Below are 23,728 nucleotides of genomic sequence, written 5' to 3' on the forward strand. Positions count from 1 at the left end.
CTGCCTCCATAAATTCCTGGAGGCTAAGGAAAGGAAAACTCTGCATTTAGCATTTTCTGGTCCTCACAGAACTCTCCCATGAAAGTTGGTCTGAAATGTCCTGCATTTCAGTTAGCTTATTCATTAGGACACAAATACAGAACTCAAAGTTGACTTGTATTCAACCTCTTAGAAAAAAACCACAAAATGGAGGTAAGGTATATTTAATACAATCAGAAATATTTCAAGTATAATTTACATGAAACATAACTTGGAAAATAAAAGTGCTCTGATACATATATTTTAAAACCTCATGTCAAGAAATGTCCACTAGTTATTGAAGATGGAGGGCAAATATATACAAAGTATTTTGAGGGGCTATCTTCTGCTTCATTAAAACAAATGTTCAGGTTGTTTGAAGTAATTAGGTAAGAACAAATAGGAAATCTATAGAAAAAGAAAGCAATCAGAATGATATCCCCAGATAAGATTTAGAATATTCCTTCATTCTGAATTCTTTGCCAGCTAAAATCATTTTCTAGATCATTCCAATTTCCATGGTGAGACTTCTTTACATTATCCAAACTAATGATGACATTTATTATTTTGGCTTCACTCTCCTTTTGGCATCTTTATGTTTCTTCCGACAGTTCTAGAAAAACATAAAATCAAAAGCCCTTGTTAGGTGTGGCATGGCAGGTTTATAAATAAGACAGAGTGTGCATATTGTTATTTTGAGAGTAGACTCTTCAGTCAAAGTCTCTAATAATTCCCTCATGTTGTTTATATTATTTCTTATACTTCCTCCATTTTTCAATAAATTATTGGAAATTTATGAAGCCATAAAATTTAAAAAAAGTCTTTGTTAAAAATAAAATAACTTTCACAGTGTTCAGTAACTATATAAAGTAAAATTTAGATTATTCAGTGACTGGGTTGTGGAAATCATTTTGGAAGTGCTCACTTGTATATGGAATGTTCAGACTTTTGGCTTTAAGTGCTTACAATGGAAACTGTAATTCAGTCTTTGAAATATTTCATCATTTCCTGTTACTTAATAAGCATGACGAGAACTCAGATCAGTCACTCAATGGGCACATGGGTGGATTGAATTAAACAATTAAAACTTCCCTTCCAGCACTATTAATTGTGAGCATTTAAATCATGTTTTCAGTTATCTCAAGTTTCATGCCTTCCTATATTCCTACACCAGGCAAATATCAACACAAAGGTAACATCATATCTATTTCAGGAGACAATTAACATGGCGATACTCACCATACGCAAATTGTTTGTTCTGATCTCCCAAGAATTCCTGCTAATATTACTTCCCACTCCTCTCCAAAATAAGTCAGAACCTAGAAGGGAAAATAAAGGGCAAAGCGGCACAGTAATATTAAAACAGACAATATTTTAGTGCTGGCATTATCAAGGTCTTCAATTCGAGTTAACACAATTCCCCACCCCCAGTTTATGCTAATTTTCAAAAAATTGTATTCTTTTAGAAAATGAAAATGTAGAATTGCTAGGATTTTTACTGTTTATAAACCATTTACTATGATGTAACTTAGTTTCTGTTTTTGTTAGGCTTCAGAAATGAGTTCAACAGCCTCAGCATTTTCATGTGAACTTTTTTTTTCTATTTTTGTTTTACTGAAGTATAGTTAATTCACAATGTTGTGTTAGTTTCAAGTATACAGCAAAGTGATTCAGTTACACGCATACATTCTTTTCAGGTTCTCTCCCATTACAGTTTATTACAAGATATTGAGTATACTTCATGTGAACTTTTTAGGGTACTAAAAACTTGCGAATTTTGTATGTCTAGCATCTCAGCAAGCCCCTGGAACAAAACAAGCCCTTGCTAAGGATAGCGAGTAAGTTGAGGTGATGAATGGGAGCTTTCAGTTTTCCAGAGCTTCATAAATCAACAAGCTTCTGTCTAACAAGAGGGGGCTAAAGCATATCACATTGCAAAGGATCAGAATTTTTCCCAATCAGTTCTTACTTGGATGCATGTTAGTATTAATATATCAGAACACATTATATGTAAGTAGAGATGTACTATATATACCATTTAATCAAAAAACTGACTTACCATGAAGTCTCTCATCATTCTTAGAGAAAAAGAAAAATCTAGTAGTCTCTTTCTCAGGTAATGATACTTCTCTGAAGTGAGAAAGACAAAATTGGCCACTTAATTTCAACATTTAAGAAATGTTCAACTGTAAATATAAATGAACTATGCCTTAAATATCTGTGCTTTCAGTCTTGCTCATTTTTACCCTGAGTCACAGTAATATCACCCTTTCTCTATTCAACATTCTTTGCTTCTACGTGTAACTTTGGTAACAAAGATGTAAGTACACGCTCTATCGTCCCTATGCTGATTGTTAATGCTCTCACCCAACCACTGCTACCCATTTTGCCAGTTTCCTGTGGAGTAGCAGCCAGCTAGATGAAGCATCCTCTTCCAGACCAGGGACTTCAGCAGCAGGCTTTCTTTCCTATGCACAGCATATCCCCCCCCCCAGTGCTATCCAAATCTCAAGGAAAAGAAACACGCTCCCAATGACAAAAAGACTACAGAACTATGTAAAGGAGCCAAAAAACGAAAACTGTCTTGAAAAGCTAAACTTAAGATACTTCTATAATATCTCTAAAGCATGTCTAACTCAGATTTTATAAATTATGAAATATATCTGGACAGAAACACATTACTTACTCAGGGCTCTGCTTTTTGTCATCTGTTTCTTCAGTAACATCTTCCTCTTCTGAACTGCTGTCTTGGAAACGAGGGTCTCCCTGCCAGGCGATCTTCCCAGGTTTTACTGCTTCAACTCTGTAGGTCTCTATGTCATCAAAACAATGAAAGATGATACAACGTAACCTGAAGTCCAAGTATTTATGGACACATTCAGTTGTTTACTTTCACCATGCATACATATTTCTACATTTTGAATATCTTAATAATTAATTCAAAATATATAGTATCTTTTTGATTTTCAAATATTGAGAGAAACTTTTATTTTTTGGCATTGCTACAGTGATCTCATAAGGAATACATAAATACTATAAAAAGATATAAAAACTGAAGGTTTATAAATGAACAACACAATTTACAAGAAAGAGCAAAATAAGTGTGACACCTGTGCTAGCATTGAGCAGCCTAAGCTATAACATGATGCAGTGAAACCCGTTTGCCTTCCTGCTCATTCATAAAGGAGAAAAGGAACATATCTTTACGTTTTCAATTTCCCAAATTTCCTTCCAAAACTGCTGAAAAAGCTGCTGCTAAAAGATGTGGATGATCACCTCACAAGTCCTCATAATTTCCAAAGCACATAAAACACATGTCCCAGGTTGCTCAGGTGTCTTAGCAATCATTTCAAGGCCAATTTCTCACACTTGGCTCTCAAAGTTAGAAAAATTAAAATATCTGTATCATACCAACTCTGTTCAACAGTTTAGGACTGACCTTGGTACTCAAATGGACAGCATAGGCAAGAGAATGAAATAAGCAGACCAATGATATACTGTGTCTTATTTAGGACAATTTTGGAAAAACTACTTGATTGTTGTACCTCCTTTTGTAGTACCACAAAGCTGGAATCTAATATCTATCTGCTAAACACGAGGATGCTATTTTAACTGCTGATCTTTCAAGTAGAACTTATTGTTAGGTGTATTCTGTATAGGTATACCTTGCTTTTACAGTGAACTTTCAGAAAAACTACACTTACATCTTAAACACTAGGTGAGAAGCAACTTCCTAAGGAATAGGTGTTTCAAACTTTTAGACTCATAGGACTTCAGAGGTAAACCTCCTGAAGTGGAATGGAAAATTATATATACCAGTGCTATACTTTTCTCTAGGTTCTGGCAAATCTCTAAGGATAAAGTTTGAAACAGCTGGTATATTGATAGCACAGCTATCTGTTTAGAGCCAGGGTTGCATATCTCTTCTCCTAACAAATAACACTGGCTTTCCTGAAGTTATGGCTTCTTCAACTGCATCAAAGATGTAAAGCTATTTAAATATATGACTTCTTAAACATTTAAATATATGACTATTTCTACTCAACAGAAGAAGGAATGTTGCATATTTCTCTGGCTTGCCTTCATATGGCAGCTACCTAGAAGTTTGCTTCCAAATTCAAGAACAATTTCTTACTATGTTGAACACAGCTCTAGGCACATTACATTTATGGTTATGTAATGCTGACTGAAAGACTGTTTATTTAGATAGAGAAGAGAATACTGCCTTCAGCTAATGTTAAATCATCATACTTACAGTAGACTCAATTAAATTCAAACTGCATGAAATGAAAAAGTAAAAACAAACAAAAAAGTACCTTCCTTTTCATCCTTGGCATCAGACTCAAAAAAGGAAAATGTGAACCCGCCAGTTTGCTCATCACGAGTCATCAGAGCTGGAGCGTCCCGGAAAACCTCAGCTTTCTCTCCATCAGAGTCCTCATTCCAAGGTGTGTTATCTTCCTTTTCACTAGTATCTTTTACAGTTTGGAATATTTGTTTCAAATCCATAGCAATGTTATAATACATTTCCTTAGACACCTCAGGTAGTTTCTCAGCTTCCTCCCTTTTCTTCTTTCGTTTTGCTTTACTGCATTGACATTATCAGAGATCACAAAAAAGTCAATGTTTGGAAAAATTCCAGAAATCAGGAAATAAAAATACCTTGGATAACATTAGTCCCATTGTTTCAATCACCAAGAGGATCCACATATACAACTCATAAGACAGAATCTTAATGAAAAAGCTTTCAATACACAAAATTATTTCAAACAGCTCCAAGTATTAAACATGAATCATATTGTCCTCTCTTTTATCCTCTGAACTACACTTCAGAAATTACACCTAAGATATCAGCTATGAGTAAGAAAATTACTTAACTGCAACGGGCCTCAGTATCCTCATTTACAAAATGAACCAGGTTAAACCACATGACTTTTAATACTCTATCAAATTGTAAAACGGTGAGTTTTATGATACTGGCATTAAAGGATTTAGTCTTAATTCTGTTGTAGAAATGCATTATAAATATGTCTGGATGAAATGTTTCCATTTTCATCAAACCTGCTCTATATGTAGGAATATGTTTTTGTTTTTGGTCTTAACCAGAGTTACACAGCAGTCTCCAAAACTGAGTTTTTAGACAGGAAAAGATTCCTCTTCCAACAACACAAGAGAAGACTCTACACATGGACATCACCAGATGGTCAACACCAAAATCAGACTGATTATATTCTTTGCAGCCAAAGATGGAGAAGCTCTATACAGTCAGGAAAACAAGACCAGGAGCTGACTGTGGCTCAGATCATGAACTCCTTATTGCCAAATTCAGACTTAAATTGAAGAAAGTAGGGAAAACCACTAGACCATTCAGGTATGACCCAAATCAAATTCCTTATGATTATACAGTGGAAGTGAGAAATAGATTTAACGGACTAGATCTGATAGACAAGAGTGCCTGATGAACTATGGAATGAGGTTCGTGACATTGTACAGGAGATAGGGATCAAGACTATCCCCATGGAAAAGAAATGCAAAATGGCAAAATGGCTGTCTGGGGAGGCCTTACAAATAGCTGTGAAAAGAAGAGAAGCCAAAAGGAAAGGAGAAAGGGAAAGATATAACCATCTGAATGCAGAGTTCCAAAGAACAGCAAGGAGAAATAAGAAAGCCTTCCTCAGCGATCAATGCAAAGAAACAGGAAAACCACAGAATGGGAAAGACAAGAGATCTCTTCAAGAAAATTAGAGATACCAAGAGAACATTTCATGCAAAGATGAGCTTGATGAAAGACAGAAATTGTATGGACCTAACAGAAGCAGAAGATATTAAGAAGAGGTGGCAAGAATACACAGAAGAACTGTACAAAAAAGATCTTCAAGACCAAGATAATCATGATGGTGTGATCACTCACCTAGAGCCAGACATCCTGGAATGTGAAGTCAAGCGTGCCTTAGGAAGCATCACTTTGAACAAAGCTAGTGGAGGTGATGGAATTCCAGTTGAGCTATTTCAAATCCTGAAGGATGGATGCTATGAAAGTGCTGTACTCAATATGCCAACAAATTCTGAAAACTCAGCAGTGGCCACAGGACTGGAAAAGGTCAGTATTCATTCCAATTCCAAAGAAAGGCAATGCTAAAGAATGTTCAAACTACTGCACAATTCCACTCATCTCACACGCTAGTAAAGTAATGCTAAAAATTCTCCAAGTCAGGCTTCAGCAATACGTGAACCGTGAATTTCCGGATGTTCAAGCTGGTTTCAGAAAAGGCAGAGGAACCAGAGATCAAACTGCCAACATCCATTGGATCATGGAAAAAGCAAGGGAGTTCCAGAAAAACATCTATTTCTGCTTTATTGACTATGCCAAAGCCTTTGACTGTGTGGGTCACAATAAACTGTGGAAAATTCTGAGAGAGATGGGAATACCAGACCACCTGACCTGCCTCTTGAGAAACCTATATGCAGCTCAGGAAGCAACAGTTAGAAATGGACATGGAACAACAGACTGGTTCCAAATAGGAAAAGGAGTACGTCAAGGCTGTATATTGTCACCACATTTATTTAACTTCTATGCAGAGTACATCATGAGAAACGCTGGGGTGGAAGAAGCACAAGCTGGAATCAAGATTGCCGGGAGAAATATCAATAACCTCAGATATGAAGATGACACCATCCTTATGGCAGAAAGTGAAGAGGAACTAAAAAGCCTCTTGATGAAAGTCAAAGAGGAGAGTGAAAAAGTTGGCTTAAAGCTCAACATTCAGAAACCTAAGATCGTGGCATCTGGTCTCATCACTTCATGGGAAATAGACGGGAAACAGTGGAAACTGTCAGACTTGATTTTTTTGGGCTCCAGAATCACTGCAGATGGTGACTGCAGCCATGAAATTCAAAGACGCTTACTCCTTGGGAGGAAAGTTATGACCAACCTAGATAGCATATTCAAAAGCAGAGACATTACTTTGCCGACTAAGGTCCGTCTAGTCAAGGCTATGGTTTTTCCAGTGGTCATGTATGGATGTGAGAGTTGGGACTGTGAAGAAGGCTGAGTGCCGAAGAATTGATGCTTTTGAACTGTGGTGTTGGAGAAGACTCTTGAGAGTCCCTTGGACTGCAAGGAGATCCAACCAGTCCATCCTAAAGGAGATCAGTCCTGGGTGTTCTTTGGAAGGACTGATGCTAAAGCTGAAACTCCAATACTTTGGCCACCTGATGCGAAGAGTGGACTCTTTGGAAAAGACTCTGATGCTGGAAGGGATTGGGGACAGGAGAAGGGGATGACAGAGGATGTGATGGCTGGATGGCATCACCAACTCAATGGACATGAGTTTGGGTGAGCTCCAGGAGTTGGTGATGGACAGGGAGGCCTGGCGTGCTGCAATTCATGGGGTCGCAGTCGGACATGACTGAGCGACTGAACTGAACATCCTTTTTTTCTATTAGAGTCTATTTTATTAGGCCAAATATTCTGTTTTACCTAAAATAATAATGTCCTAAATGATCATCTTACTGGTGGAGACTATCTTATACAGAGAAACTTTTAATACTTCATTAAATAAACCATAGGCTATAAGTCAAATAAGCCTCCTATGAAACTGAGCTCCATGATCAATGAAACACAAGGTAGTGGTTTTAAAAGTGGTCCAAAGGTCCTCTGATACTTCAAGAAGTGGAATTTAATTCCTCCATCCCTTTCAGTGTGGGCTGTTCTTAATGACCTCTTCTAAGGAACAGAATAAGGCAGATGTGAATGTGTACAACTACTGAAACTAGGACTATAGAGTGCACCTTGGCTTTCTCGTTGCTCTCTCCCCTTCCCTAATCACTGTCTTTGGGAAAAGTCAGACACCATGTTCTGAGAGCACCCAAACACCCAAAAGGAGAGGTTAACAAAGCAAGGAACTGAGGCCCCCTGCCAGCGGTCAAGTGTGTGAACCATCCTGCAGGCAGGTTGCAAACTTTCAGAGACTATTGCCCCAGGTAACATCTTGACTACAACCTCTTGAGAGCCCAAAAAAGAACTACCTGGTGAAGTGCTCCCAAATTCCTGACCCACAGAAATTGATACTTAATAAATTTTTAGTTTCAAGCTCTTCGTTTTTGGGCAATTTTTTACATAGCAATACCTAACTGATATATATTTTGGTACCTAGAAGTGGGGTACTACTATAGAAGCCCAAAATGTAGGAATGACTTCATAGCCCACACAATAAGCAGAAGTTGAAAGGTCAGTGAGGAGGGTGTTAGCAAAAGCATGAAAACTCCCTGAAGAAACTGTTAGTAGAAACGACATGCCAATTGAGTCTTCAGGTAAGGCCTTGCAGAAAAGTGAAGTAAACACTACTGGAAAATGGGGGAAAGATCACTGTTATATAGTGGCAGGAGGCTTAGCAACACTGTCACCTTTATTAACTGGTAAGTAGAAAAGGCACCTAATGAATGGGTGATCTAGCAATGGAGATGCCCAGGAAGGTGTTGAAGGTGTTTTATGATTTCTTCTTGCTGCCTACAGTAACATGTAAGCAGAGATGGTAGAAGGCAATGGCATCCCACTTCAGTACTCTTGCCTGGGAAATCCCATGGACGGAGGAGCCTGATAGGCTACAGTCCATGGGGCCACTAAGAGTCGGACACGACTGAGCGACTTCACTGTCATTTTTCACTTTCATGCACTGGAGAAGCAAATGGCAACCCACTCCAGTGTTCTTGCCTGGAGAATCCCAGGGACAGAGGAGCCTGGCAGGGCTCGCACAGAGTCAGACACGACTGATGCGACTTAGCAGCAGCATAAGCAGAGATGGTGAAACTTAAGAAAGAAGTTTTTTTAAATAAGGAACTAGGACCTCATGGTTTTGAAGACTCCTATTCTCTAGAAGGCAAATAACATAAAATTTAAGAAATATCTTCTAAGCAAGAACAAATCTATTTTTTCAGGAAAATATAGTGTAAAGCAGGTTTTGGCAAAGCACACCCATGGATGAGATCCAAGCCGCTGCTTATTTATGTATGGAGTGCAAGGTAAGAATAATTTTTGAAGGTTGAAGTGACTGGACAAAACTATATAAAAAGATGGCTTCATAATATGTACAGATTACATGAAATGCAAATTTCAGTGTCCTGGATAGTTTTATTAGGACACAGCCTGCCTTATTCATTTTATGTATTATGTATGGCTCTGTTTCTGTTATAAGGACAGAGAAGAGTCACTGTAAGAGAGACCATCTGGACTGCAAAGGCTAATACATTTACATTTACTATTGTACTCTAAAGAGAAAAATTTGTACACCAGGCCAATTATTAATATAAAGCAAAATCCTTTGTTGGGAGCCTAGATATAGCTCAGAAACTCCAACTGTTCAAACAAGAGAGCTTCTTATGAGTTTAAAGGTATTATTCCTCAGCAGTCCCGGCTGAACACCATGGTGGAAAAAAAAAGTTTATCTTACACTGAATTTTGGCTTTTGTCTAATGAAGTGAACCCCAAAAAGATTCACAGGCGACCCAAATACTTTAAGACAATTAAAGGAACAGAAACACCACCAGATTTGACGGGTAGGTACAGAGACATTCCACAATGAGGAGGCTCATATGGTCTGAATGTGATTCTTTTTAAAAGAAACTTTTAATTTTGGAATAATTTTAGATTTACAGAAAAACTAGAAATAACCTTCACCTAGTTTCCCCTCATAGTAGCATCTTACATAGATATGAAACAATTGCCAAATCTAAAAGATTAACACAGGTACCTTACTAGTAACTGTAGCAGTTTACCTTTCTTTTGGTTTATCATCCTGCTTTCTTTCGTAAGTGGCATGGTCATGCCTTGTTGGATCATAATGTATGATGTCCCTATTTAAAAAAGGAGAGTGATAAGTTGGAAGAGACAAATCAGAGTATAAATTCGAAAAACTAATAGCAAAACATAATGCAAAACCAGGACAATTCCACTTTTGAGCAAGACAAAGGAATAAATATCAAGTAAGTGTATTAGGAGCTCCTTATAAGCAATTATATTTAAAATTACCCAGTTCTGAGGGGATCTTTGAAGAATTTTCAAATATTATTTTAAAACAGGAAAATATATATAGATAAAATGATATACTGTTGGGATTTGTATAAAATATTTCAGTGGGGAAAGTAGGGGGGAGTGAGTAAAAGTATAGAAGAGAAAACTGGTCACGTTAGTGATTGGAGAAGTTGGGTGATGGTACACAGGGGTTTCATTATACTAGTCTTCCTAAATTATATATTTTCCATAATAAACTGTTACATTTATTAATATTTAAACAGTTATCCATTTTTTCAGTAATAAGTACAGAAAAAATTTTAGATTAGTTTCTTGAAGTGAATCACTAGGTAAGTATAATATTAAGAGTCTGATACATATTGCTAACTGCTCTCCCCAAGAAGTTGAAAATGGCCTAATTTTGTGGCAAAGGAAGAGAGAAGTGTGAGATGAAACATGACATACTTAAATTTCTTAGCAGCTACTGATCCTTTGCTTGTAGAATTGCTTAAGCTGATCTGCAAAACGCTCTGCACAACATTCAGGGCTTTCAATTTTTCTGCAGCAAGCTCTTCCTCCTCAGGAGTTTTCTTTTCATTTATTTCTTCGAGGGAAGAGGATAATTAGTAATCTTTTGGCAAACATAACTTGAGAAATCTCAATAATCAAATGTTTAGCAAGAACTTAAACATGTACAAAGCACATTAAGATAGGAGGAATAAAAGTGAAACCTTGTTTTGCTAACCTCTCTGTCCCTAAGCCCCCGACGTCACAGTGAATCCAGAAATTGCATGACCAGCAAACAAAATTCCCATTTCTACTTATAATTAAAAATAAAATATGAAATTAATGGCTTTCAGTGGCAAGTCTAAGTTTTTAAGGTAAACATTGACAAATGTAATAGAGCAAGATAGTAATTACAAAACTAAAGTGAATAGAGATTTTTTGATTTTTCGTAACAATACAGAAATTAATCTAAATTACATGTAAATCTAAAAATGAAAGAGTGAAAGGTGGTAATTTTATTGACTATTAACATGATATGTTAGCAGACAGTTATTTAGCTTTTAAACTCAGTAATAAATATCACAGGAAGAGAGCCTACACACAGGGCATTGTGGAATCCTATAAGCTGGCTTTCTTATTTACTAAAAACAGACAAATATGAGTGAACAAAGTTAAACATTTAACAGCCAGTTTGGATTATAAGCGAAAACATAAAAGAAGTCTGAGCCTTAAAGACCGTTTCAAGTTACTGTAGGATATACACAACTACATAACAGAAATTAACAGAATAAAACACTGATTTGCATAAGTTTTCTATAGAGATGGCCCCAAAGTGTCTAAGGGTTCAAAAGAGGTAGAGATTATGTTCAGTTGGAGTAAGAAATGTTTTACAAACCAGGTACAGTCTAAGGTAGGAACGACAAAGTAGTCCCCTGAGGAAGGAAGAGAACATGCTAGGAAACAAAATGAACACGTACTGAAATAAGAAACTGCAAAGAGTTTACACTGCATTAGGCTAAACCATATGAAACTGCTCATATTCAATGATTTCTGACTTCAAAAAGTGGCAATTTTAATTTTATCCTAATATTGACAATTAGGAAGTAGAACAGAATGTTAGAAAGGGCTCAGTGTATTGGTAAGTTGCTTACCTGCAGGACAGTCTTTGAGCAACACACAAAAACTCAGTCTCAAAGGTTCCCAAGGAACCTCTGATACAGGCTCTTCCCAAGATTCTGTAACACCCTCTGGCTTTAGCCTTTTTTTATACATGAATATTTTCCAAATGTGGGTCATCTTTGCTCCTGACTATTCTGCTGAGCTCCCAGTTATTCTTTCCTCAATGCCTGGTGGATATTTTTCTCAAGGGTATCTAAAGTTGAAAAGCAGAATAGCCAGGACCAACGATGACCCAGATTTGGAATATATTCATGTAAAAATGAAGGCTAAAGCCACACAGACTACAGAATCTTGGGAAGAGCCTATATCTCAAAGCAAAGGGAAAATTTAGGAACCAAGAATTATGAAGAAAACAAGGAAGTTTAAGTGCAATAGAAGCAAAGGGAAGAGAACATTTCAAGAAGGATGATCAACAGTAACAAATGCTACAGGCAGGCTAAAGAGTGAAGCTTGAGAAGATGCCACTGCATTTGGTAAACCAGTTATTCACAGCTTTGAGGGAACCCACGCTAAAGAGTTCTAAATATGAGACAGACAAAAGTGGCAGGAGTTAGAAAGCAACATCTATAGCTTCTTGACTAATCCCAAGGTTCTATCCATTCCTATGTTATCAACATGGAATTTTGAGTGAAAAATTCTGAAACAATAAATTGGTATGGATCCTGGAGAATTTACTCTCGGAATACTTGTTTTCAGAAATGTATAATATACATAATAATCACCTCAAAGAATTGAAAGTATCATATCCAGAGACTGTACTTTCAATAAAATCAACTGCTTCTAAATTAGATGCAATTTATTTTTTCATTTCAGGCTTAGAACTGAAAAAAAAAATGGGAATGGCAACTTAAAAACTGGCAGGGTTGAAGAATGGCTTTTTGAACCTATGAGACTGAACTATGTCTGTAGAAAGAACGAAGAGATAGAAGAAAGTTAAATGTGAAGATGCAAATGAGAAAGGAGGGAACAGGAGGTATAAATGGAGAAGATCAAGATGCAGATTAGATAAACTCAGGAAAGAAGGAAAAAGAAAAGACAGAGTAGTTCTCAGATTGGAAAGGAAAGCAGGGAGCTACTTTAAGAATGAATTTAAGTATAGTGACATTCAATGGTACATTGCTTTGAAAAATCTGCACCGAGCGTGAACATTTTAAGTAAACCAAGTGGGATATATCTGTCTTACACAATCTCACAAGGACCTGTTGACCTTCTGCCAGGTAGGGTCCTTGACTTCTAACACCAGGAACGGGATGAGGGAAAATGGTACCTTTGGCAGATGCTACTTATTCCTGTCTTTTCTGGCAGTTTCAGGAAATTAAAATTTTATAAATAAATTAATACATACAAGTATTACATGTACATATAACACACCATGTACACATAACACTGTATGTGTTATATATACATAAAACACTTCTCTATGTGTTAAGTTAAGATGCTAGATGAGTTGATTCCTCGAGGTATGCCAGCTCTAACATCAGGACTGTTTGTTTGGACAATAAGTCATTTACCTTCATGTTCGTCTTCACTATCACTTTCTAGAAATCGGGAGTCCATGCGAAATCTGTCATCAGTGCCAAAGTGAGACTGCAAATTCATGAGCTAAGACAAAACACAAAGACAACTGACAGTCGCATTCCCAAGAAATTACTTATAAACAAGGCCCTCCAAGTATACTTCCCATGCTGTGAAATTTACTACATTAATGTTTGCATAACCTCACCTACCCATGAACCAAACAAAGAGGGCCATGGAGGACTCAATCTCAAAAACCTTAATGTTAAGAGTTTGGGCAAGGTCTGCCTTCATTAACCTAGATTTAAGGACTATGTTGAAAAAATAAAAGCATGTTGCAAATTTTTTTATTCTCAGTCTTCACTAACCTTCTGTCCAGCTCTGCCCTCAAACTGAGGTTTAATTCTGAACCTGTTATTATCATCTTCGGAACAAGATTCCTCATCATCGCTGCTGTCAAAGAGCTTCCCAGAGGCTCTACCCATGGACTCCTGTTACATAAGGACAGAAATGTTTATTAATAACCAAGACAATCAGTATTCCCCTCATTATGCAATTTTCCTCCTTACACTTAAGAAATGACTCTAATGCATATCCCAGGAAACAGTGTAGTGGTTACAATGGAAACTCTTGATTCAGTGATATTTACGTGGCCACTTGGGTCTCAGGAGGCTTCTAATGCAGCCTGAAAGGGGGGCAGTTATTATATGTAAGAACATTTTCTGCATGGTTTCACTAATATTGATGTCACTTTGCAGAGGACAGATTTATGTGGGAGAAAATCTTTAAGGCCCCTGTAGTATCCATGCTTGGTGGTCTGGGGAGTTTTGTGTTTCACTGTGGCTCCCAGAGGAAATTTTATGTTGAGCCCAGCAGTTGGGGGCAGGTTTTGGTATGCAATATGCAAAAATGGATCTGCACAAGTAGAGGCATGCCCATATGGACATCTTAAGTTTCTTACTTTTACCAGTTCCTCTCCTGGATGGCTTTGCTCCCGTGTGGATGTCTCCTCTGTTTCACTTTCACTATTGGAATCAAAGATGATGTGCGTCGGCTTGTCCTCTGGATGACCATCCTAGAGTGGTCATCAAAAGCATTACCTTTAAGACAACCTCTCATCTCCTTCCCCAAGTCTATTTCCCACCCTATTTTTTCTCTAGTGAATGCCGCCATCATCCCAAGATAGAAACTTTTCCCTTTCTATTTGCAGTTGATCACCAAGTCCCATCAGTTGGGCCTTCCTGCTATTTTAAAAATATATTCCCACAGTCACTGCCTTGGTTCTGGCTCAAAACCTCCCAAAGGCTATCTATTCTTGTTCCCTTATTTGTCCCATTTGATTTATTGTTCTCACCACGTCCTGAACCATCTGCCCCAAACATAAGTTGGCAAACTTCCTCTGTCAAGGGCCAGAGAATAAATATTTCAGGCTTTGCAAGCCACATATAGTTTCAGTTCTATATTCTTCTTTTTTAAACTCTTTAAAAATGTAAAAACCATTCTTAGTTAAGAGGCTCTTTTAAAATAGGACATGGGCTCGTTTGCCAGTTCCTGTTCCAACACAACTAGTCTTTACTCCCTTACTTTCAGTCCTTTAGACTAAGAATAAACTCCAGCCCTGTAGCCTACTTATCTCTCTCACTCCTCGCCACCTTGTACTCTATTTAGTCAGTTATTGCAAATATCCACTTTTGTACAAACTGCTACCTTATCTTATAATGCCTTTCCTCTCTCTTCCTACCCTTTTGCCTCTGCCAGACCAATTTCTACTGAGCCTTTCCCACTAGACTCAGGTCAGCTAGGGAAGTACCCACTCCCCAGCAATGCCAACAAACTGGTCTGCTTCCTGTCAGGGCACATGGGCATACTTGTTTCCCACTGCATGGAACTGAACTGTGACCCTCTGTTCACCACACTGTGAACCAATACTGCCTGATAGTGATCATTTCTATAAATCGAACACTTGCTGTGAAGGCCTGGAACTTTGTAGGAACTTAATAATTCTTGAAAAAATGAATAAGGTCCCATTATAGTAAATCTTGGTAAGACATGACTCATTTGACAGGTGATATATATGGCAATTGAGATGTATTAGTACACATCACTTAACTATATCAGTAATACCTTCTAAAGCAATATCCAGATATACTATATAGACACAAGGACATAAAACACAAACATTCAGCTCTAAAGCGGCCTGCCTACATTTGTGGGAAAGAAAGAGACTAGACCTGGAGAGAGTTCTTGGTAAATTCCTAGACTGAAAATATACTCACCAAATTTGCCAGAGCATTGTGAACCAACTTCTTTTGGACTTCTTTGGCTTTCTGCCTTGCCTCTAAGGCTGCCAAACGTTTCTGATTATCTTCAGCATGCTTATCCTTAGCATTAACATCTGGTGAACTATTAATAGAAAGTGGGAAGTCAGTTTTACTTTCCTGGGAGTCTCTCCTTGAGAAAACCTCTGGTGATTTCTCAGGGGCCTTGGAGCTGCACAGCTCAGGCCTCCTTTCAGAGCCCTCTCCTGACCTTCCAGTCCTGTGGCAACAGTCTTCATCAAGGCCTCTGCTGGGAGTCTTAGCACCACAACTTGAAGATTTCTTATCTTTCAGTGGCAATGGACTAGAAATAGGATTTCTATTTCTCTTTTCTGAACTGTTAGGGGACACCACTTTGTGACCCTGGCTCGCAAAAGGCTGTCTCTTTTGAGGCTGAATTTGGTTTGAGTCATTTGCCGCCTTTGCATGTTGGAAAGGAGTCTGTTCACTTGATAGGCCATTAGCACACAGGGACCAATTTCCCATGGACACATTCCTCGGTTCCTCAAGTTTCAAGGAAATTTGATCTTTATTAATATTATTAGAGGCAACACTCTCTTGCAAGGATTTTTTCACTGATTCCTTTCCATAGAGACAGCCCACGCCTTTGAAAGCCTGAAATTTTGGCTTTAAGGTATTTTCCTTTGTTTTCTGTTTTCCACGTGGGTTCTCTCTTTCTTCTAAAAGAGAAGCCACAATCTCCTCAGGATGAATACACTGCTGGCCTCTGTGGAGGTCACCTGGGGTCCTTTGGCTCTTGGAGGCCCTGTCACACTTGGGAGTGGCTTCCTGGCCATTGCTTTCAGTCTCTTCTTTTGGAGCCTCCTGATTACCACCAGCCAACTGTTCCAAATCAGCCAAAGTCAGATTCACACGGAGACAGTTTTCCATCAAGGTGTTATACTCCTTATCTCCTTCACACTCAGTTGATTCTGATATAGAATCAGCATCTTCACTGCTACTGGACTCAATCAGAGACTTACAACTAAGAGGCTTAACTCTGTGACTGAGGGCTACCTCTACTTTGTTTTTTCTTTTTTGTTCTTTAATATAGTCATCAGAAAGATCATACTTTTTTCTGCTTTTCAAATAAGTCTTCTTGTACACAGACTTTTCTCTTTGTGAAAAATCTACACCATTTTCGATCTTACCACAACTTTTTTTCATTGCAATGATCTCATCTGTATCTCCTGAATCAGAGTCACAACCATTTTCCGTAACATTACTTTCACCGTTGAGGCAAGAGACACTGTTTTTGAGGCCTAAACCTGTTGAAGTATGAAATTTGTGAAAATGAGATTTAAAATCATCCCTTACAACTTCAAAGGGATCATTTTCAAATTCATTTGAGGACCATGTAGTTTTCTCTAAGTTTTCCTCTCTTGCAATCATTAGTCTTAATTCATCTTCAGAATCAATATCATCATCAGATATGCTATTTCTCTTTTTGGTAGTTTCTAAACCAGAAGTCTGAAAAAATACATTTTTTAATTTCTGATGATCAAATTCAGTTATATATGGTGATTTAGGAGTAATGGAATTATGAGGTGCTTTTTGTGCAACCTGTTGTATTAAATGTGGACTCTCCATTATGCTATTAGGTTTTGATCTCATAGAATCCTCATTCTTCTGTACTTTTATTATCTTCTTGGCAGGGCTGTGAAAGTCAGAGAATTCTCCTCGCCGTTTCTTACTCATGGGATCATTCCCTCCTTCCAGTTCCCAGGTGAGGTTGGATACAGGAACAGCATTTGTGAAATCCTCCCCTATCTTCTTTAAGTTGTGGCAGTATTTTGAGGGATCATACTTTATGATGTCACCAACAGTCAAGGAACAAAAAAAGGCACTAGGTTTTAGAAAAACCTATCAATCTGATTAAGCAAAAGAATACTGTTTATCTTAGCAAATCATTGACTCATTTTACCCTCAGTTTCCAATCAAACAGAAAAGGACTTCATTAGGTAACTGAGGGTCTTTGGAACTGACATGTCCATGGCATGTCCAGAGTGAAAACCAACGATCATCACTATTAACTGGAAGAAATTACTTGGGTTGTATATGTATATTACAACAAACTGATTTAAGATTATATTCTAGGTACTTTTCTATATGTCTGAGAAACCTATTCACTGCTAACATCATAAAGCAGAGTATAGAGGGGAAGTCAGAGGGGGAACAATTAGACACTGCGTTGGTTATTTCAAACCTGAGAATCAAAGATTCTCCAACATTTTGACCACGCCTGTCTTTTCAATGCTGGTTCATCCTAGACCTGATTCTCTTAGCTCAAACATCCACTTCACATTTCACTCACTCTCTGAATTTTTGCAGGTCTTTCTTAGAAGGCTAATACTTATCAGATCTGTTTTGTTGCTAACCCTGTCCAGAAAGATTCCAGTCAACGTCAATGGCATTGGCTGATTTCCTAAAACATACAAATAGACAAGTATAAGTTGCTTGAATGGCTCACTCCTGAAAAGTTCCTTTGTTCACTTAGTAACTACTGAATACCTGGCTAATTATATGTGAAGTGTGTCAAATACTGTCTATTATCTCTTGGCTTTACACTGTCCTTCCAAATCCTCCTCTCTGCTATCAAAAGGCTACTTTTATGACTGCACTGTGTTCCCTTGTCCTTCCTTAGTTCCTCTGGAAATGGCTTTGAATCCATGTCAAACAAGAGGAATGATATATAAATTAGTAAGTAAAAGTGCTTGCTTAACAAGCATCATTTGTATCACTTACTTGTATAAAACATCACTACATTTTCTTGTCCTCTAATTGTTTCATACATGTAGGTAAGTGGATCTTACCTTATAGAGAAATTGGGAACATAAAAACTCTTAAACATCTAAAGATTTACTGACAGCAGCAGTGAAACTCCGAAGATACGAAGTTAACTTCTGCAAGTATCCACCACTGTAGTCAACAATAATTTCTCTGAAAGGCCAACTGCTAAGGATATTTTACGTTTACGTTCATTCTTTAGATGAAGGACAGGTAAGACTCTTCCAAATTTACTCACAACCCAATTCTAAAAGAAAAAAAAAAGGATATATTTATTATACTTGTCACAAACCGAAAAGATTAACCATTCTGCATAAATATAACTTAAGAAAAAAGAGTATAGAAAGAAGAAGGAAAATTGAGGCAGTTGTTGATCCCATATAAATCACATAGGATGGTACAGAAATAACAGCCATTAAAAAGGCAAACTTGGGACCTGATTGGACTCCTCACCACATCTATTTCCCTCAGGAGACTTGCCTCCATGTGGGTTTTTATTTCTCTTTCTAAAATGGGGGAAACCTGTGCTTTCCCAAGAGCTGTAAATGCACTTGGAAGATCATAAAGCACTATTCATGTTAACTGCTTCAAAGCAAGAGAGAAAAGCAATTGCTTTAAACATGATGTTCATGGTCATTTGGTCTCAGGAATTGGTTCCTAGACTACTTAGGCTACCAGGGGTGACTTACTTTGTGCCCTGGTACTTCTGTTCCTGGCACAGCTTTCACATGGAAATCCACTGTTTTCATCTTGTCTAACAAGCTGGTATTGCCTGTTGTTGATTTCCCTTTCTTTGCTCTTGCTTCTTCTCTCTCTTGGGCCAATCTAAATCAAAGAAAAAATATAAATAAGAGAGTTAAAATAACCAATCACACTATTAACCATGCTTCTGTCTTGTTTTTTCATACTATAAAGCTGTTTAACTTCATAGGTATCATTTGGGGTCTCTCAGCTTTTCCTTTCAACTTTTGTACTTTTGGTATTTTAACTTATTCTTAATCCCTTCTCTTTGTTATGAGGAAAAGGTCTCTTCTTTCAGAGTCTAATCTGCTCAATCTTGAATATTACTACTCCTATAATGAAGAGAATGCAGAATAGAATGCCAACTAAATCTCCCAATTCAAACTCCCTATCTGATTCAGGCCTGGTCACCTGTGCTGACCAATTCTCATTGGCCTCTTTGCTTCTGGTGTGGCTCTTTTCTGAGCACTGAAGAATTGATGCTTTTGAACTGTGGTGTTGGAGAAGACTCTTGACAGTCCCTTGAACCGCAAGGAGATCCAACCAGTCCATTCTAAAGGAGATCAGCCCTGGGTGTTCTTTGGAAGGAATGATGCTAAAGCTGAAGCTCCAATACTTTGGCCACCTCATGCGAAGAGTGAACTCACTGGAAAAGACTCTGATGCTGGGAGGGATTGGGGGCAGGAGAAGGAGACGACAGAGGATGAGATGGCTGGATGGCATCACCGACTTGATGCACGTGAGTCTGAGTGAACCCCGGGAGATGGTGATGGACAGGGAGGCCTGGCATGCTGCGATTCATGGGGTCGCAAAGAGTCGGACACGACTGAGCTGAACTGAACTGTGGCTCTTTTACATTTCAGCTTCCAAGATTCATACTCCACAGGCAGATGTGCACAGGTACTCAAAGGCAGCAGCACTGTATGCTCACCCTGCTCAGGATGAGAGCCCCGGTTCTTGCCTATAATAGGCACAAAAGTACTGCTGAATGAAAATCTCGTCACTACCCTGTTCACAGAGGCCCACAGCTGAAGAACAAACTCCTCACCTTTGTCTCCAGACTATATCCACAAAATTTGATTTAGACCTTATTTTTCCTTGTGGCACTTCTTTGCCTGAGAACAATCTTAAAACTCTCTTGGTCACTTCATCTGTACATTCCGAAAATGTCTCCTATTTTGAAAGCACCCAAACGCATACAATCTTTTCTCCCTAAGGATACTTTTAGGATCTTAAAATGCTTTAATAGTTTGTACATTGCCTTGTTCTTAAATCTTAAGCATAATTAATCTTATGCGTCTCTTACAGGGATCCCTATTATCTTTAAGTTTTTGTATGACACTTTCATTAACAGTTTAAAGTTAACATAAGCAATTTGGTATCATCTATTAAAATTTTAAGTGTGCTTAATTCCATGACATAGCAACTCCTTTTGTTGACATACACACCAGAGGGACCCTTGTACATATATAGAAGTTATCTTCAAGGGTCATCTGTTAGCAAGAGGAAGTGGAAATGGTCTAAAGGTCCATGAGTGGGGGATGATTAACTAGACTGTGGCACATTTTCTAAAATAGTACTAAATAGGTATTACAAAGAAGGGGGAAGACCTACATCATCATAAAAGGTTCTGTCTAAAAAGCTGCAAATAAGTACATATTTTTATAGGTTAAAGTATACATATATAAGAGCATTACATTATCTTCTTTGGTGGGGTCTGGGGTCATAGGAAGTCTCAGTTAAGAAGGATTTTAGCTCTACTTATAATGCATAAATTTGTTAAAACTGTAATAATATGATAGTTTCAAATCAATTAAATGAACATATAAAATCACTTACAATATTAAGAAATTAGTGTGTTAATGTTTGGATTAAATCAAATACAGCAAACCTTACCTGTGCAAAAAACTTTCCTTTGCTAGCTGAATTTGCAGTGTCCCACCTTTCCATTTTGTTTTATTTAAAACAGACATACCTATAAAGCAAAGAATTAGTACCCAAGTACATAGCAATGCAAAAATATATTTCAGCATGTGCTTTTACTAATTAGTACCAAAAAAAGAAAACTTATTTATCACAAACACACAGAGGAAAGAGAATAAGGAAAGTGAGACCGGAAAGAGGAGGCTTAGGTCCCATTCTTATCTTGACCACTTATTAGATTCTTATATTCCCTATCGTCTCATGTAACTGGAAGATTTAAATGAGGTAAATGTGCAAAACTAAGCAAAATTTGTCATTTGTTTATAAAGTAATATCAGAAATCTCTGGCAAATGGTTGGTATTTATTTAACATATCACTGTTATTTACCATACTAAAACTATAGAATATTAATGTAATTTTCTTAGGGAGAATCAGAGGACACTGGAATCCTACAGCTACTCATTCTTATTTATCACCTCATACTAATTATCACTGCATAACTTGCAAACATATCAGCACAAGCAACTAAACTGTGTTTTAACTACTGTACTCTAGTAGCTGATTTTTCTCAGTATCTGCTATCAGCTTCCTTAATAATTATCACTAAGAGAAATTTCTATGAGACAGGTATTGTGCTAAGTACAGAAGTATTATTCAATTTCATATTCACAGTAATGTTATGAGATAACCTATATCTTGGTCATATATCAGGTAAAGAAACTGGGTCTTCTAGTTTAAATAAAACTGCTAGGTCACACAGCAGAACTGTGTTCTTAACTGCAATGTACTTGTCATATGTTTCCCAACTGGACAGATGATATTACAAAAGGCCAACGGCCTTCCTTCTCTGTTGGCATGTTTCCTACTCAGTGTCTTTTGACTTTTCAGTCTCCAAATAATTAGAATGCATTTCTACATTAGTGGCAGTATGAATTACCTCTCACTCTTCACTGAAGGCCACAGCTGGTCCTCAGCTTTCTTAAACTTATTGATAGATATTTCATAATTTCAAGGATATGATCTTATAAGGGCATAATGTAAAGCCCTCTTCTAAGAGCATTTATTAACAAGAATTATTTACCTGAGAAATGAACACCCTGGGGAGTGAGGTATGGCATAATATCCAGTGGGATATAGGTAACATGCAGTTTCTATTAAAGCATGGTCCTTTGTCCACAATATTTGAGAATGCCACTTTTGAGCAAACTTGTTGGTAATGTGCTACCATATGTCATGCATTATGGAATCAATCTAAATCTCAAACTGTAGAATATCAGAATTCTATTCATCACGGTTGTCCCTCTCAATGACATAAACATGGCTGTTTAGATTTAGAATCAAAGTTATTCCAAATTACATAGTGACATGAAATGGTAAATAGTATAGAAAACATTCATTACATTTCTTCAGGTCTCCTTCTGTTACTCTGATGTTGATATATGCAAAGACTTTCTGTGGGTTTCCTAAAAAAAAAAAAAATTTAAATTCTTACCCAGAGAATAATGTAAAAATGACTTCTAAATTTAAAAAAGACCTCTTAGAAACTTACTCTTTCAAAGAAAAACCTTGTTTGTTTTTCATTGGATACAAAGATTGCAAATTTTTAAGCATGATTATCTAAATATTTTAAAAGAAAATATGTACGAGAAAAATGTCAAGCAGTCAGTTAAGGAAACATTTTGCATGTTTATATGTTAGTGGTATTCTAACAGGACACTTACTAATTATTAGAATTTTAGCTCTGAAAATTTAAAGCAACATGTTTCAGAAATTGGATGTTTGGGAATTCCCTGGAGGTCCAGTGTGAGACTTTGGGCTTTTACTGCAGAGGGCAGATTCAATCCCTGGTCAGGAAACTAAGATTCTGCAAGCCACATGTTCCCTCCCCTCTACAAGAAAGGGGAGAGGGGATGTTTGGGAATTTAGAATTTTTTGATTTCATACATAACACCTCCAGAGCATATGTGCTGGGATGGGGTTAGTACTATACTATCATAATGAAATAACATCACTTTCAGTGTTCAGTGCTAACATTCATCTTTGGGGGTTCCTTTATTTTGTGATATTTGACTTGAGTTATATTTGCTTTAACTACCCATGAAGAACTCTAAATTTACCTTGATCATCTTTCCGAGTGATGATCTCCACATCAGAAACTTCTCCAAATCTGCCGAACTGATTCTGCAGGTCTGCCTCAGAAATATTCTGCCCAAGACCACCCACAAAAAGGCGTTTCATTTCTCTGTTGGCTTTCATCAAGGCAGGACAAACACTCAGGGTGTTCTAGTGGAAAAAAACTTCTACCTAGAGTTCTTTCCCTTAAATCTAAAACAAACAAACACAGCAACAAAAATAAAACCAACCAACCAACAAACGAAAAAACCCTCAACTCCTTTCCCTGAACCTCCCATGCCAATTGGTTGCCTGGATTTGTGCTTCCCTTCCTATTGTACTGTTCCCAATTTTATTCCTGAAGACACTGTTCACACACTACATGCTTGTTCTTCATGAATGCATTTTGGAACAGAACCGCTACAAACAGACACAGGTGCAGGTGGCTATTTTTCCCTCTAAATGACCACAATATACACTCTACTCCCCCTGAGTTTACTAATCCATATTGTTAGGTGTTTCTCCTTTATTCACTCACTTTAATAAACTGACAGAAATGGGATGGGACATATTAACATCCGCGGGATCTTCCCAACCCAAGGATGGAACCCAGGTCTC

At 37.5% G+C, this 23,728-nt stretch overlaps 1 protein-coding gene across 1 annotated transcript; it reads right to left on the reverse strand.

Moving 5' to 3' along the window:
* Positions 1 to 223: 223 nt before the first annotated feature.
* On the reverse strand, positions 224 to 23,254 carry NOL8 (nucleolar protein 8). Its single transcript, XM_052645078.1, has 16 exons — positions 23,116 to 23,254; positions 22,399 to 22,461; positions 20,971 to 21,049; positions 19,023 to 19,158; positions 18,512 to 18,580; positions 15,505 to 17,361; positions 14,190 to 14,303; positions 13,597 to 13,719; positions 13,225 to 13,315; positions 10,493 to 10,631; positions 9,793 to 9,870; positions 4,335 to 4,606; positions 2,705 to 2,831; positions 2,078 to 2,148; positions 1,258 to 1,337; positions 224 to 631 (listed from the first exon to the last, which is right to left on the reverse strand). Exons 1-16 carry the CDS (start codon positions 23,252 to 23,254, stop codon positions 581 to 583), a joined length of 3,489 nt encoding a protein of 1,162 aa, XP_052501038.1. The 3' UTR covers positions 224 to 580.
* Between the last annotated feature and the right edge of the window lie 474 nt (positions 23,255 to 23,728).

This window comes from Budorcas taxicolor, chromosome 8 (assembly GCF_023091745.1).
Source record: "Budorcas taxicolor isolate Tak-1 chromosome 8, Takin1.1, whole genome shotgun sequence".
Taxonomy (NCBI): Eukaryota; Metazoa; Chordata; class Mammalia; order Artiodactyla; family Bovidae; genus Budorcas; species Budorcas taxicolor.